This window comes from Elephas maximus, chromosome 23, assembly GCF_024166365.1.
Source record: "Elephas maximus indicus isolate mEleMax1 chromosome 23, mEleMax1 primary haplotype, whole genome shotgun sequence".
NCBI lineage: Eukaryota > Metazoa > Chordata > Mammalia > Proboscidea > Elephantidae > Elephas > Elephas maximus.
The window spans coordinates 50,954,613-50,968,711 of NC_064841.1; the positions used below are offsets into that span (position 1 = coordinate 50,954,613).

The window sequence follows — 14,099 nt, forward strand, 5'->3', positions numbered from 1 at the left end:
CATGGCCCCCAGACCTTCTGTTGCCCCAGGACAGGAACCATTCCTGAAGCCAACTCTTCAGACGTGGATTGGACTCAATAATGGGTTGGAGAGGGATGCTGGTGAGGAGTGAGCTTCTTGGATCAGGAGGTGGACACTTGAGACTATGTTGGCAGGTTGGAGGGGGTTAGAAGCTGGCGAAAAGGACAAGAAAAGAGAGAGTGGAGGGAGGGAGCAGGCTGTCTCATTGGGGGAGAGTAATTGGGAGTGTGTATCAAGGTGTACATGGGTTTTTGTGCAAGAGACTGACTTGATTTGTAAACTTACACTAAAAGCACAATAAAAATTATTTTTTAAAAAAATGGAATGCATAAACATCGCTATCCTAGGCATTAGTGAGCTGAAATGGACTGGTATTGGCCATTTTCAATCAGACAGTCATATAGTCTACTATGCTGTGAATGACAACTCGAAGAGGAATGGTGTTGAATTCATCGTGAAAAAGAACGTTTCAATATCTGTTCTGAAGTACAACGTTGTCAGTGATAGGATGATACCTATACGCGTACATGGAAGACCAGCTAATATGACTATTATTTAAGTTTACGCACCAACCACTCGGGCCAAAGATGAAGAAATAGAAGTTTTTTATCAGCTGCTGCAGTCTGAAATTGATCAAACATGCAATCAAGATGCATTGATAATTACTGGCGACTGGAATGTGAAAGTTGGAAACGAAGAAGGATCAGTAGTTGGAAAATAGGCCTTGGTGATAGAAACAATGCGGGAGATCGAATAATAGAATTTTGCAAAACCAACAACTTCTTCAATGCAAATACCTTCTTTCACCAACATAAACGGCGACCATACACATGGACCTCGTCAGATGGAACACACAGAAATCACGTTGACTACGTCTGTGGAAAGAGACGATGGAAAAGCTCAAAATCATCAGGCAGAACAAGGCCAGGGGCCGACTGTGGAACAGACCATCAGTTGCTCCTATGCAAGTTCAAGCTGAAACTGAAGAAAATCAGAGCAAGTCCACGAGAGCCAAAATATGACCTTGAGTGTATCCCACCTGAATTTAGAGACCATCTGAAGAACAGATTTGATGCATTGAACACTAATGACCGAGGACCACAGGATTTGTGGAACGACATCATCTGTGAAGAAGGCAAGAGGTCGCTGAAAAGACAGGAAAGAAAAGATCTAGATGGATGTCAGAGGAGACTCTGAAACTTGCTCTTGAGCGTCGAGCAGCTAAAGCAAAAGGAAGAATTGATGAAGTAAAAGAACCGAACAGAAGATTTCAGAGGGCTTTTCCAGAAGACAAAGTATTGTAATGTCATGTGCAACGAGCTGGAGATGGAAAACCAAAAGGGAAGAACACGCTCGGTGTTTCTCAAGCTGAAAGACTTGAGGAAAAAAAATTCAAGCCTCGAGTTGCAGTAGTAGAGGATTCCGTGGGGAAAATATTAAACGACGCAGGAAGCATCAAAAGAAGATGGAAGGAATATACAGAGTCCTTATACCAAAAAGAATTAGTCGATATTCAACCATTTCAAGAGGTGGCATATGATCAGGAGCCAATGGTACTGAAGAAAGAAGTCCAAGCTACTCTGAAGGCATTAGTGAAAAACAAGGCTCCAGGAATTGATGGAATATCAATTGAGATGTTTCAATAAACAGATGCAGCGCTGGAGGAGCTCACTTGTCTATGCCAAGAAATATGGAAGACAGCTTCCTGGCCAACTGAGTGGAAGAGATCCATATTTATGCCTATTCCCAAGAAAGGTGATCCAACCAAATGTGGAAATTATAGAACAATATCATTAATATCACACACAAGCAAAATTTTGCTGAAGATCATTCAAAAATGACTGCAGCCGTATATCAACAGGGAACTGCCACAAATTCAGACTGGTTTCAGAAGAGAACGTGAACCCAGGATATCATTGCTGATGTCAGATGGAGCCTGGCTGAAAGCAGAGAATACCAGAAGGATGTTTACCTGTGTTTTATTGACTATGCAAAGGGATTCTACTGTGTGGATCATAACAAACTATGGATAACACTGCAAAGAATGGGAATTCCAGAACACTTAATTGTGCTCATGAGGAACCTTTACATAGATCAAGAGGCAGTTGTTCGGACAGAACAAGGGGATACTGATTGGTTTAAAGTCAGGAAAGGTGTGCGTCAGGGTTGTATTCTTTCACCATACCTTTTTAATCTTTATGCTGAGCAAATAATCCAAGAAGCTGGACTATATGAAGAAGAACGGGGCATCAGGATTGGAGGAAGAATTATTAACAACCTGCGTTATGCAGATGACACAACCTTGCTTGCTGAAAGTGAAGAGGACTTAAAGCACTTACTAATGAAGATCAAAGACCACAGCCTTCAGTATGGATTACACCTCAACATAAAGAAAACAAAAATCCTCACAACTGGACCAATGAGCAACATCATGATAAACGGAGAAAAGATTGAAGTTGTCAAGGATTTCATTTTACTTGGATCCACAATCAACAGCCATGGAAGCAGCAGTCAAAAAATCAAAAGGTGCGTTGCATTGGGCAAATGTGCTGCAAAGGACCTCTTCAAAGTGTTGAAGAGCAAAGGTGTCACCCTTAAGACTAAGGTGCGCCTGACCCAAGGCATGGTATTTTCAATCACATCATATGCATGTGAAAGCTGGACAATGAATAAGGAAGACCGAAGAAGAGTTGATGCCTTTGAATTGTGGTGTTGACGAAGAATATTGAATATACCATGGACTGCCCAAAGAACAAACAAATCTGTCTTGGAAGAAGTACGGCCAGAATGCTCCTTAGAGGCAAGGATGGCGAGACTGCGTCTCACATGTTGTCAGGAGGGATCATTACCTGGAGAAGGATATCATGCTTGGCAGAGTACAGGATGAGCAGAGAAGAGGAAGACCCTCAAAGAGGTGGATTGACACGGTGGCTGCAACAATGAGCTCAAGCAAAACGATTGTAAGGATGGCACAGGACCGGGCAGTGTTTCGTTCTGTTGTGCATAGGGTCGCTATGAGTCGGAACCGACTTAACGGCACCTAACAACAACAACAACATTTACTGAGTGCTTTTACTTTGTGCCAGGTCCTGTTTTAAATACATTATTACATCATTTTATCATCACAGTTGATATTGACTCTGTACCCACTTACCATCAGCATAGCTAGAATCAGTATATTGCCCAAGGTCACAGAATTATTATATGGCAGAGTCAGGATTTAACCCCGTAGGGTCTGAGCTTTTAACCATTTATTCTATTCCAGTGGCTCTCAAATTTTAATGTGTATCATAATCACCTGGAGAACTTGTTAAAACATAGATGGAGGTTTTATATAGCTGCTCCCTCTAAATGATAGTTACCAAACATAAGTTTTATTTCTTCTTACGTTTTTACTTTTTCCTCTCTCTTAATTTTTTTTATCTATGCTGCATGTATTTACTAGAACTATATTCATAACTTTGAAATAACATTAATATCTAAAATAAATTTTTCATCTTGGTAATAAGGATTTTTAAGATGTTGATGAACTTTTACAATGATTAATCATTTTAAAATACCTTGAAACTTTACAAAAGTTGAAATGGGGAAATAAATAGGGAAAGGAGATTGTCTTAGTCATCTAGTGCTGGTGTAACAGAAATACCACAAGTGGATGTCTTTACCACAGAGAAATTTATTTCCTCACAGTAAAGTAGGCTAAAAGTCCAAATTCAGGATGTGGGCTCCAGGGGAAGACTTTCTGTCTCTGTTGGCTGTGGAAGAAGGTTCTTGTCCTCAATCTTCCCCTGGTCAAGGAGCTTCTCAGGTGCAGGGACACTGGGCCCAGAGGTCGTGCTCTGCCCCCGTGTTGCTTTCTTGGTGGTATGATGTCCCCCTGTCTCTCTGCTACTTTCCCTTTCATTTTTATCTCAAGAGATAGAAGGTGGTGCAGGCCACACCCCAGGGAAACTCCGTTTAAGTTGGATCAGGAATGTGACCTGGGTAAAAAAAAAAAAGGGTGTTAAAATCCCACCCTAATCCTGTTTAACATAAAATTACAATCACAAAATGGAGGACAACCACACAATACTGGAAATCATGGCCCAGCCCAACTGATACACACCTTTTGTTGGGGGGGACATAATTCAGTCCATGCAGAGAGTTTTAAAAATTCAAGTGAAATTAAATTCTGGATTTTTTTTCTTTCTGTGAAAGGAAAATGCTCCTTTAGAAAACTTACTGAGCATGATGTGCCAGGCAGTTTTCTAGCTCTATCAGTCGTGTAGGGTTGCTATGAGTCCTAATCAACTCTTCTGCACTGGGTTTGGTTTTTTTTTTGATCAGTGAGGAAAACACATAAATATCCGTGCCCTCAGGGAGCTTACATGCTAATGGAATATTGAATTTCTAGGTGAGTTTTCCTCTCAGTTTAAAATTTTCAGTGACTGTTTTAGAAATGAAATAAGAATTAAAAGAATAAAATGGAATAAAAATATGGAAACAGAAAATATGAAAAATGAAATAATTTCATGAAAATGGCAATACAGAAATGAAATAACTTTATTTTAAAATATTTGACATAACTTTAAGCTTGGTGTAATATATTTACAGATTAACTTTGTAAAAAAAGATTTTTAAGTTTCAAGTGTCCAAATAGGAGGAGCATTTCTTCTTCAATTGATTCTTTTTCTTCAGTTGGTTCTTTACAGAATTCCATAGAACTGGAAATGTATGATGTGTTTGTAGCCATAAACTCTAGTTTCATAAATAAAAAAAAAATAAATAAAACTAGTTTCATAAATAGACCCTAGTAAATTTAGCATTTAACAAATATTCTATGAGATGAGCACCCATTCAAAGAACTCCAGTGTTGGGAGAGGTGCAGTCATGCATGAGACATTTGCCTTACCTTCAACAAGCTTGTATATTGAGGGTACGGTTGTTCAATAGGAGAGGGAATCATCTGAGTTTGGGCTGTGATGAGGATCAGCCAGCTTTGGGATTATAATTACAAATTTAATTTTACTTGATGTCAAGTAATTCTGCTATTTAATTACAGTAGAAATTTGAACCAGGTGTCTTGATCCTCATGCCATTACTCTCTACCCTGCAGCATACAATATAGCCCTCTTCTAAAATATTAGATAAATTGGGGCCAATTTTTGTAATAGCTTGCCTTTTGTACCACCAAAATACATTTTATGGCTTTTATTTTTTCAAATTACTATATTGCCAGTGAAAAAACTTGCTTCTTAGAAATATAACAATGCATATACTTTACAACATTTGTTTTCAACCATTATGAAAATTTGGCACAAGTATTGTGAATGAATGTTAATATTTTTTTATTTGGTTTTGTAAAATTTAAATATGCTTATTAATATGCATATTCTATATAAAAGATTGGAATGTTACCACTAGAAGGGATGTTAAGAGTTAATTATACCCAACCTATTTTATAAAGAAAACATCACGAAAGTTTATTGTTTAATATTAATTCTTTATGACTTTGAAACAAGAGACAACTTCTAATCCAGTGTTCTTACCACCTCAAGCTGTCTTCCCTGTTATTTTAACATCTTTTTAATTTATAGTTCTAATTTGTAGAATTATGGTGACGAATGGAATTATTGACTTGTTCTTAGTGTAGAAGCCAAAGTCATTTGTCCTTTATTGCATGCATACTTAAAGTAGTGGATTTTAATATCTGTATTTGGATTGTGATATCAAAAGGCATTTTGATCAACAAATATGTAGCTCAGAGGAGAGGTTTGGGCTAAAGATTTTAAAAAGTGGGATCTTTCAGCATGTATATGGTATTTAAAGTCATGTATAAGACTACGTAAGGAAAGTATGAGGAGAGAAAGGAGTCTAGAATCAAATTCTGGTCAACTCCAACATTTGGAGGTAAGAAATCTGGTAAGATGAGAAATCTGCCAAAGACACTGAAAAGGAAGCCAGAGAGGAAGAAAACCTTGAAATATATAGTGCTACAAAAGTCAACAGAAGAGATATTTCTAGGAGAGAGTATTTTAATTTGTTCATTGCCCCTGAGAGATTGAATAACATGAAAACAGAAAAAAGTATGTACTGGAGTTGATAGCATGGAGCAGTTTCAGTGCGCTGGTTGGGATGGAAGCCAAATTGAAGTAACTTGAGTAGTGAATGGCAGGTGAGGAAGTAGGCACAACTCTTTTGAGAAGCCTGGCTGTGAAAGAGGGAAGAAAGATGAGGATGTAGCTGAAGGGGATGTGAGGATAAAGGGAATCCATTTTGTTTATAAAGGATTGGGGATACTCAGAAAAGCTTGTATTCTTGGAGTGCTTGGTGATGTAGGAGAGAGGAAATGCCCCGAGAAAGCAAGAAGGGAAAAGATACAGAACAAGCAAGCAAGGATTGGCCTTTGGTCAATGAGATGAAAATTGGAGAGGATAGGTGCAAATGCAGATAGATTTTTTCATCTCTTAAGGGTCATGCTATATCTTTTTTTTTTTTTTTTTCCAAGTTTAATCCTCAAGGCAGTTTTGCAAGGAAGCCATTAGTATCTTCATTTCTCAGGGGAGGAAACAGATTAAGAGAGAGTGAATAACTTATTCCAGATCTAATAGTAAAGCTCCTTCTTTGACAGTAACATATTGCCATGCTAAGAAATTATTGTGGGTATGTAAGTATAGACTTTATATTTACAGAATCTTATTAGCATTTAATGTAAATTGGAAGAACTTATAAATTAACTACTTTCTTATGAAAACATGTGTCTGGGTGGGTAAAGTCTAAGTATGTGTGGTTACTGTATGTACCATAAGTAAAATGTTTACCATATTGTTTTTATATTTTTCAAAGGGACCATTCCAGTGCTGTCTTACTACAATGTTAATAACTTTCGTATATTTCATTTCTAGGCTGTAGAGACCTTAAAAATGTTTGAAAAGAAAGACAGTAGAGTGAAAAGTGCTGCTGCAACCAACCTTTCATTCCTGTATTATTTAGTAAGTTTTCTTTTTTTACAACTAATAATTGATTGTGTGCTGTTTTTTTTATTGAGGTGAAATCCACATGACATAAAATTAACGATTTTGAAGTTTACAATTCAGCGACGTTTAGTACATTCACGATATTATGCAGCCATTGCCTCTTTCTGGTTCAGAAACATTTCCCAAAAGGAAATCGTGAGTACAGTAAGCAGTTACGCAGGAAAAGCCAGGGTGTATGAAGAAGAATGTAGCATCAAAATTGGAAGAAGGCTTATTAACAACCTGAGATATACAGATGACACAACCTTGCTTGCTGAAAGTGAAGATGATTTGAAGCACTCACTGATGAAGATCGAAGACTACAGCCTTCAGTATGGATGACACCTCAACATAGAGAAAACAGAAATCCTCACAACTGGACTGATAAACAACATCATAATAAATGGGGAAGAAATTGAAGTTATCAAGGATTTCATTGTACCTGGCAATCAGTGTCCGTGGAAACAGCAGTCAAGAAATCAAATGATACCTTGCACTGGGCAAATCTAATGCAAAAGACTTCTTTAAAGTGTTGAAAGGCAAAGATAACCACTTTGATGACTAAGGTGTGCCTAACCCAAGCAGTGGTCTTTTCAGTCACCTCATATGCATATGAAAGCTTGCCACTGACGAAGGAAGATCAAAGACAAGTTAATGCATTGAATTGTTATGTTAGCGAAGAATATTGAATATACCTGGACTTAGAGAAAAATGAACAGATCAGTCTTGGAGGAAGTATGGCCATAGTGCCCCTTAGAAGTGAGAATGGCGAGACTTTGTCTTACTTACTTTGGACACATCATAAGGGAAGACCAATCACTAGAAAAGGATATCATGTTTGGTAGAGAGTCAGCAAAAATGAGGGATCCCTTCAAGAGATGGGTTGATATAATAGCTGCAGTAATGGGCCCAAACACAGAATGGTTGTAAGGATGATGCATGACTTGGCAGTGTTCCAATCTGTTATACATAGGGTCACTGAGTCATAGCAGACTCGATGGCACCTGTTACAGATTGAATTGTATCCCCCAAAACTGTGTATCAATTTAGCTAGGCCATGATTCCCAGTGTAGTGTGATTGTCCACCATTTTGTCATCTGATACGATTTTCGTATGTGTTGTAGATCCTACCTCTGTGATGTTAATGACATGGGATTAGAGGCAGTTATGTTAATGAGGCAGGACTCAATCTAAGAGATTAGATCATGTTTTAAGTCACTCTCTTTTGACATGTAAAAGAGAAGTGAGCAGAGAGACGTGAGGGACCTCATACCACCAAGAAACAAGAGCCAGGAGAATATTGCATCCTTTGGACTGGGGTCCCTGCACTGAGAAGCTCCTCGACTGAGGAAGACTGATGACAAGGACCTTCCCCCAGAGCCGACAGAGACAGAAAGCCTTCCCTTGGAGCTGGCACCCTGAATTTGGACTTCTAGCCTCCTAGACTATGAGAGAATAAATTTCTCTTTGTTAAAGCCATCCACTTGTGGTATTTCTGTTATAGAAACACTAGATGCATGCATACTTAAAGTAGTGGATTTTAACCTAACAACAACAAGAACAGTGGGTGTGAAGTGGTATTTCATTGTGATTTTGGTTTATGTTTCCCTAATGACTAATGATGTTGAGCATCTTTTTATGTGCTTATTGGCCATTTGTTAATCTTCTTTGTAGAATTGTCTTTTCAAGTCTTTTCCCCATCTTTAAACTGGGTTCTTTGTCTTTTTGTTGCTGAGTTATAAGTTTTTTATATATTCTGGATATCCACGTGCAAAAGAACAAAATTGAACCCCTGACTTGTACAATACACAAAAATTAAGTCAAAATGAAGGAAAGACCTAAATCTAAGAGCTAAAACAATAAAACTCATCAGGGGATCTTCACAGTCTTGGGTTTGGCTGTGGATTCTTAGCTAAAAAACCAACCACACCAAGTGCCGTCGAGTCCATTCCAACTCATAGCGACCCTATAGGGCAGAGTAGAACTGCCCCATAGAGTTCCAAGGAGCGCCTGGTGGATCTGAGCTGCCTACCCTTTGGTTAGCAGCCATAGCACTTAACCACTACGCTCCCAGGGTTTCCATGGATTCTTAGATATGACACCAAAAATATGAGCAACAAAAGAAAAAATAAATAGGACATCACAAAATTAAACTTACGCAGCAAAGACACTAGCAAGAAAATGAAAAGATAACCTACAGAATGGGAGAAAATATTTGCAAATCATATATTTGATAAGGGTCTAGTATCCGTAATATATAAAGAACTCTTATAACTGAACAACAAAAGACAAACAACCCAATTTAAAAATGGGGAAAGGACTTGAATAGACTAGGATGAATATAATCAGAAAAAAGGAAAATAAGTGTTGACAAGAATATGAAGAGACTGGAACCCTTATATGTTGCTGATGGAAATGTAAAATGGTGCAGCTGCTGTGGAAAATAGCCTGGAGCTTACTCAAAAAGCAAAACATAAAAATACCATATGATCCAGCAATTCTAAAGTATATACCCAAAAAAATTGTAAACAGTACCCAAACATGTACATATACACATATGTTCATAACAGCACTACTGCCAATAACTAGAAGGTTGAAACAGTCCAAATGCCCATCAGTGGGTGAATGGATAAACAAAATTTGGTATATACATACAATGGAATACTATTTATTTATAAAAAGGATTGAAATACTGATCCATGCTACAACATGGATGAATCTCCAAAACATTTTGTTAAATGAAAGAAGACAGACACAAAAGATCACATATTGTATGACTCCGTTTATATGAAATATGAAAAATAGATAAATGCATAGAGGCAGAATGTAGATTGGTGGTTGCCAGGGACTGGGGAAAGGAGGAAATAAGGAATGACTACCTAATGGGTAAAGCATTGTATTTTGGAGTGATGGAAATGTTTTGGAACTAGGTAGAGGTGGTGGTTGCACAACATTGTAAATGTACTACATGCCACTGATTTATTCACTTTAAAATGATAAATTTTATGTCATGTGAATTTTACCTCAAATTATTTTTTAAAAAACTGAATTTACATTTTAAAAGGGTGAATTATATCTCAATTTTTAAAAAAGCTTAATGAGGCAAACAGTGTCTATTAGTGTTATAGGAGAAAGGATATAGGAATTTAATCTTATACAGTTGCAGAAGGAACTATGGAAGTGAAGGTCCAGAAGACAGTAACTGAGACGGTCCAGTATCTGAGGAGTTACCAGTCATTCTCAGAGCCAGCCACTTTCTATCTGTCAAGGTGGGAACTAAAGAGGGACTTCATGGAGAGGCCTGTGGAAAGCTGTTGCCTCTTTTAGCTGCCTCATCTGTGAGTCACAGCCAAGCACCAAATCTGGGTCACTGTTGATCAGCAGGGGTAGCACAGTGGGGAAGGAGAGCTGGAAGTGGAGTATAGGTGAGTAAAGATAACCTGGAACCCCTGGGGCATTTCAGCATTAGTGCATCTGTTGATGGGAAAAGACCTTCAGAGGTAACGCTGCTGCTTCACTTCTGCTAAATCTCACAGAAGCCCTTCTTTTGGCCAACTCTAAAGAGCCATGCAGTTAAAGTTGACATAGCACAAACCACTAAAACACTTAAAGGTATATAGGTTACGTGAAAAAGTGCAGGTGAATGCTGGCAAGGTCCTGGACCAAGAATTTGACAGTGGAAAGAGACAGAAAACAATTGATTGCTAGAAATGGAAAGACTTAGTATGTGACTGAACAAATTTGATAAGGGAGCATGAAGGATAGTGATGCCTTTATAAATATTTCAGTGTTTTTGGCTTTGGATGGACAATGCTGCAGTAAATAATGACATGAAATTGAGCATTAAAATGGACCTGCCTACATACAGTGAAGCCTGTGAAAGCTGGAACTTGACAGGACTACGTTGTTTTTCTGTGTCTTGCAAATTTTCCGCTGTTGACAAAACAGTCTTAACACTTTCCTTTCACTCATTTTAGAAGAAGATATTAGAGTTTCCCTTCTCTTGACAGGTTTTCACCTTACACAGGTTCCAGCTTTAGTAAGTTTTACCATATAAATATAGTTATTACCAAACCATGAGACTGTGGAGAAGTCAATTATAACAAACTTGGGTTAGATGAGCTTGATTAAAAAATCTTTTGTAGAATAAACTTAAGACCAAGATATGTAAAATATTTTGTTCCTGTTTATCGTATCTGTTCTTAGTCTGTTTATCATATCTAATCTCATAACAGTCATCAGAAAAGACAAAATATAGAAAGCTGATACAATTGAAATCATTTGTATATATTTTGTACTTTATTTAGGAAAATGAATTTGCACAAGCCAGCAGCTATGCTGATTTAGCTGTGAACTCTGATAGATACAATCCATCAGCTCTTACAAATAAAGGAAATACAGTTTTTGCAAATGGTGATTATGAGAAGGCTGCTGAATTCTATAAGGAGGCTCTGAGAAATGATTCTTCTTGTACAGAAGCACTTTATAATATTGGTAAGTGAAACAAGGTAAAAATTGCTTTTTGCAGATGACCAGCAGTAGCGCAGAGAGCTCCAGCTTATTAGAAGGAGTTAACTTCTAACAAAAAATTGAAAAGGAGGCTACTGCCGCTAAGATTATAGATTGTTTTAAATGGAATTAATGATTCGGAAGGTATGCACATGTAACATTTTGATAAATATTGCCCTCTTTAAAGGTTTCTCCAGTTCCTTAACTCCACCATAGTATGTGAGACTGACTGATTTCCCCAATTCTTTGCTAATACTGGATATTACCGTTCTTTTCAACTTTTGCCAAACTAATTAGTGGAAAAGAAAAACAGCCTTCTTTTCTTTGTTTTTAATTATGAGCAATTTAATTACACAGAAGAAATAAATACCCATGTACCTACCACCCAGATTTAACTCATGTTAACATTTTGCAATATTTACTTCAGATTTCATTTTTAATAAAATGTTAGAAGAGTTATATGGTCACCGCTATCTGATTCCCTTCCTTGCTTGTCAGATTCCCTTCTGAATTTGGTATAATTCCTTCATGTTCATATTTCTGTAATATTGCAAACACGTGTTGATGCAGCATTGTTTCGTACTTCTTGGGTTATTGTAAAAATGGCATGGAGGCGGTGTCTAACCTCCTGTAACTTCATGAGGTGAAGAAAGAATCACCATCAGTATCAGCCCAAGGCTGATTACTGTGAGGTGGAGGTAAGACATCCCTTTACCCTCCAACCTTTTTACCAATTCTGACACCAACCATCCCTTCTACAGCACTGTCTACCTCTCTGTGAGCTGGATAATTCATTGCAATGGCTATAGACAGCTCACGGACAATACTCACAATTATGAGGTTTATTAGGGAAGTAACAGGTTACATTTCAGGTTCAGGAATGCTCAGGATACAGTTCTTCTATCGGGACAGCCTCTTTTCAGCCACAGGCACACCCCTCTCTGGTTCTCAACCCCTTCGCCTAGTCTCTGCCCTGCTCAGGCAAGTGTTAAAAAGCTCTTTTAGCTCTGCTGATAAGTGCCCATAGGCACCCCACTCTGCCAGGAGGCCTTGGCCAGAAGGCACTTAGCTCTAGCTCTCTGGGTCAGCAAACCTAGCTCCACCCTACTCCACCAGCAAGCCTCCTGCCCGAAGGTACTCAGCTTTCTCACTCCATGGGCGAGGAAGCCCATCACGCTCTTTCCTGCCAGTCTCCTGCCTCTGCTACTTCTGTTGCCACCATTTCTCGCCGTCTTTGGTGTTACAGCTCTCTCTCTCTCTCAGTCTCCTGGTTCCAGGAGCTTCTTAATGCTCTTCTTTCTTGGTGGTGTTGAGACCTTCTCTGCTCTGGGATTGACTGCTCTTTTAAGCCTAGCAGGGTGGCAAAACTGACCAATCCCCTTGTTAGGGTTTCATATACCTTTTTTGCATGGTCCCACCCACACAGGGGTGCCATGTACCTTATTTATACTATCAGCAAGGTACCCAGTACTCAGATGTCTAAGGATCCTTGGTTGTCTCCTTATATTTAAGAGTTTTCAGTTAAAGAGCTAATTGGGATCTCAGAGTACAAGAGTGAAATTATTGCACCAGCAGCTCACTATGGGATGATCCAGCAGATATATTTAGGTAGCGAACTGCTGATCAGTCAATTTTATCTTTCCTTCCAGAGAAGACTCTTCTTATCTCCTCTTGAAGGGTGAAAAAGACTTGACTGCCAACCTTTGAGAATAGGGGAGAGTTGGGGGCAGAGGAAGCACAAAGGAGTTAGCAGTTTTAGATAAAATCAGGGAAAGCCTCACTGAAAAGAAGACACTTAAAGTGATATTTGAAGGAAGCGAGGGAAGGACTGTTATATATCTAGGAAGAGAGCATTTCTGGCAGAGGAAAGAGAAGAGCAAAGGCCTTATAGTAGGAACTTGCTTGCGTGAATATGTACTTATTTATTCTCTTTATACATTTTAATACTTTTTCCTAGTCTATTGCACAACTTTTAACTATATAGCTTCTTTTATTAAACAGAAATTTTTAGTATTTACATAGTCACATTTGACATTTTTAAGATTTTGGCTTCATTTGTTTATTGCTTTAGGAAGCTGTCATGGATTGAATTGTGTCCCCGAAAAATATGTGTACCTATTTTGTTAGGCCGTGATTCCCAGTACTGTTTGATTGTCTACTCTTTTGTCATCTGATGTGATTTTCCTATGTGTTGTAAATCCTACCTTTATGATGTTAATGAGTTGAGAGAGGTGGCAGTTATGTTCATGAGGCAGGACTCAATCTACAAGATTGGATTATGTCTTGAGCCAATCTCTTTTGAGATATAAAAGAGAGAAGCAAGCAGAGAGACAGGGGGACCTCATACCACCAAGAAAGCAGTGCCAGGAGCAGAACGCATCCTTTGGACCCGGGGCTGTTGCATGGAGAAGCTCCTAGTTCAGGGGAAGATTGATGGTGAAGATCTTGCTCCAGAGCCAACAGAGAAAACCTTCCCCTAGAGCTGAAGCCCTGAATTTGGAGTTCTAGCCTACTAGACTGTGAGAGAATAAACTTCTGTTTGTTAAAGCCATCCACTTGTGGTATTTCTGTTAC

General features: G+C 38.5%; 1 protein-coding gene across 6 annotated transcripts in view; it reads left to right on the forward strand.

Moving 5' to 3' along the window:
• IFT88 (intraflagellar transport 88) overlaps positions 1 to 14,099 on the forward strand; it is a 240,607-nt gene that overhangs the window by 142,881 nt on the left and 83,627 nt on the right. For all 6 annotated transcript variants that reach the window (XM_049867325.1, XM_049867329.1, XM_049867328.1 and 3 more), the window contains 2 exons: positions 6,906 to 6,992; positions 11,324 to 11,510. In XM_049867325.1, coding sequence (XP_049723282.1) covers positions 6,906 to 6,992; positions 11,324 to 11,510 — 274 coding nt within the window. The remainder of the gene's footprint in view (positions 1 to 6,905; positions 6,993 to 11,323; positions 11,511 to 14,099) is intronic.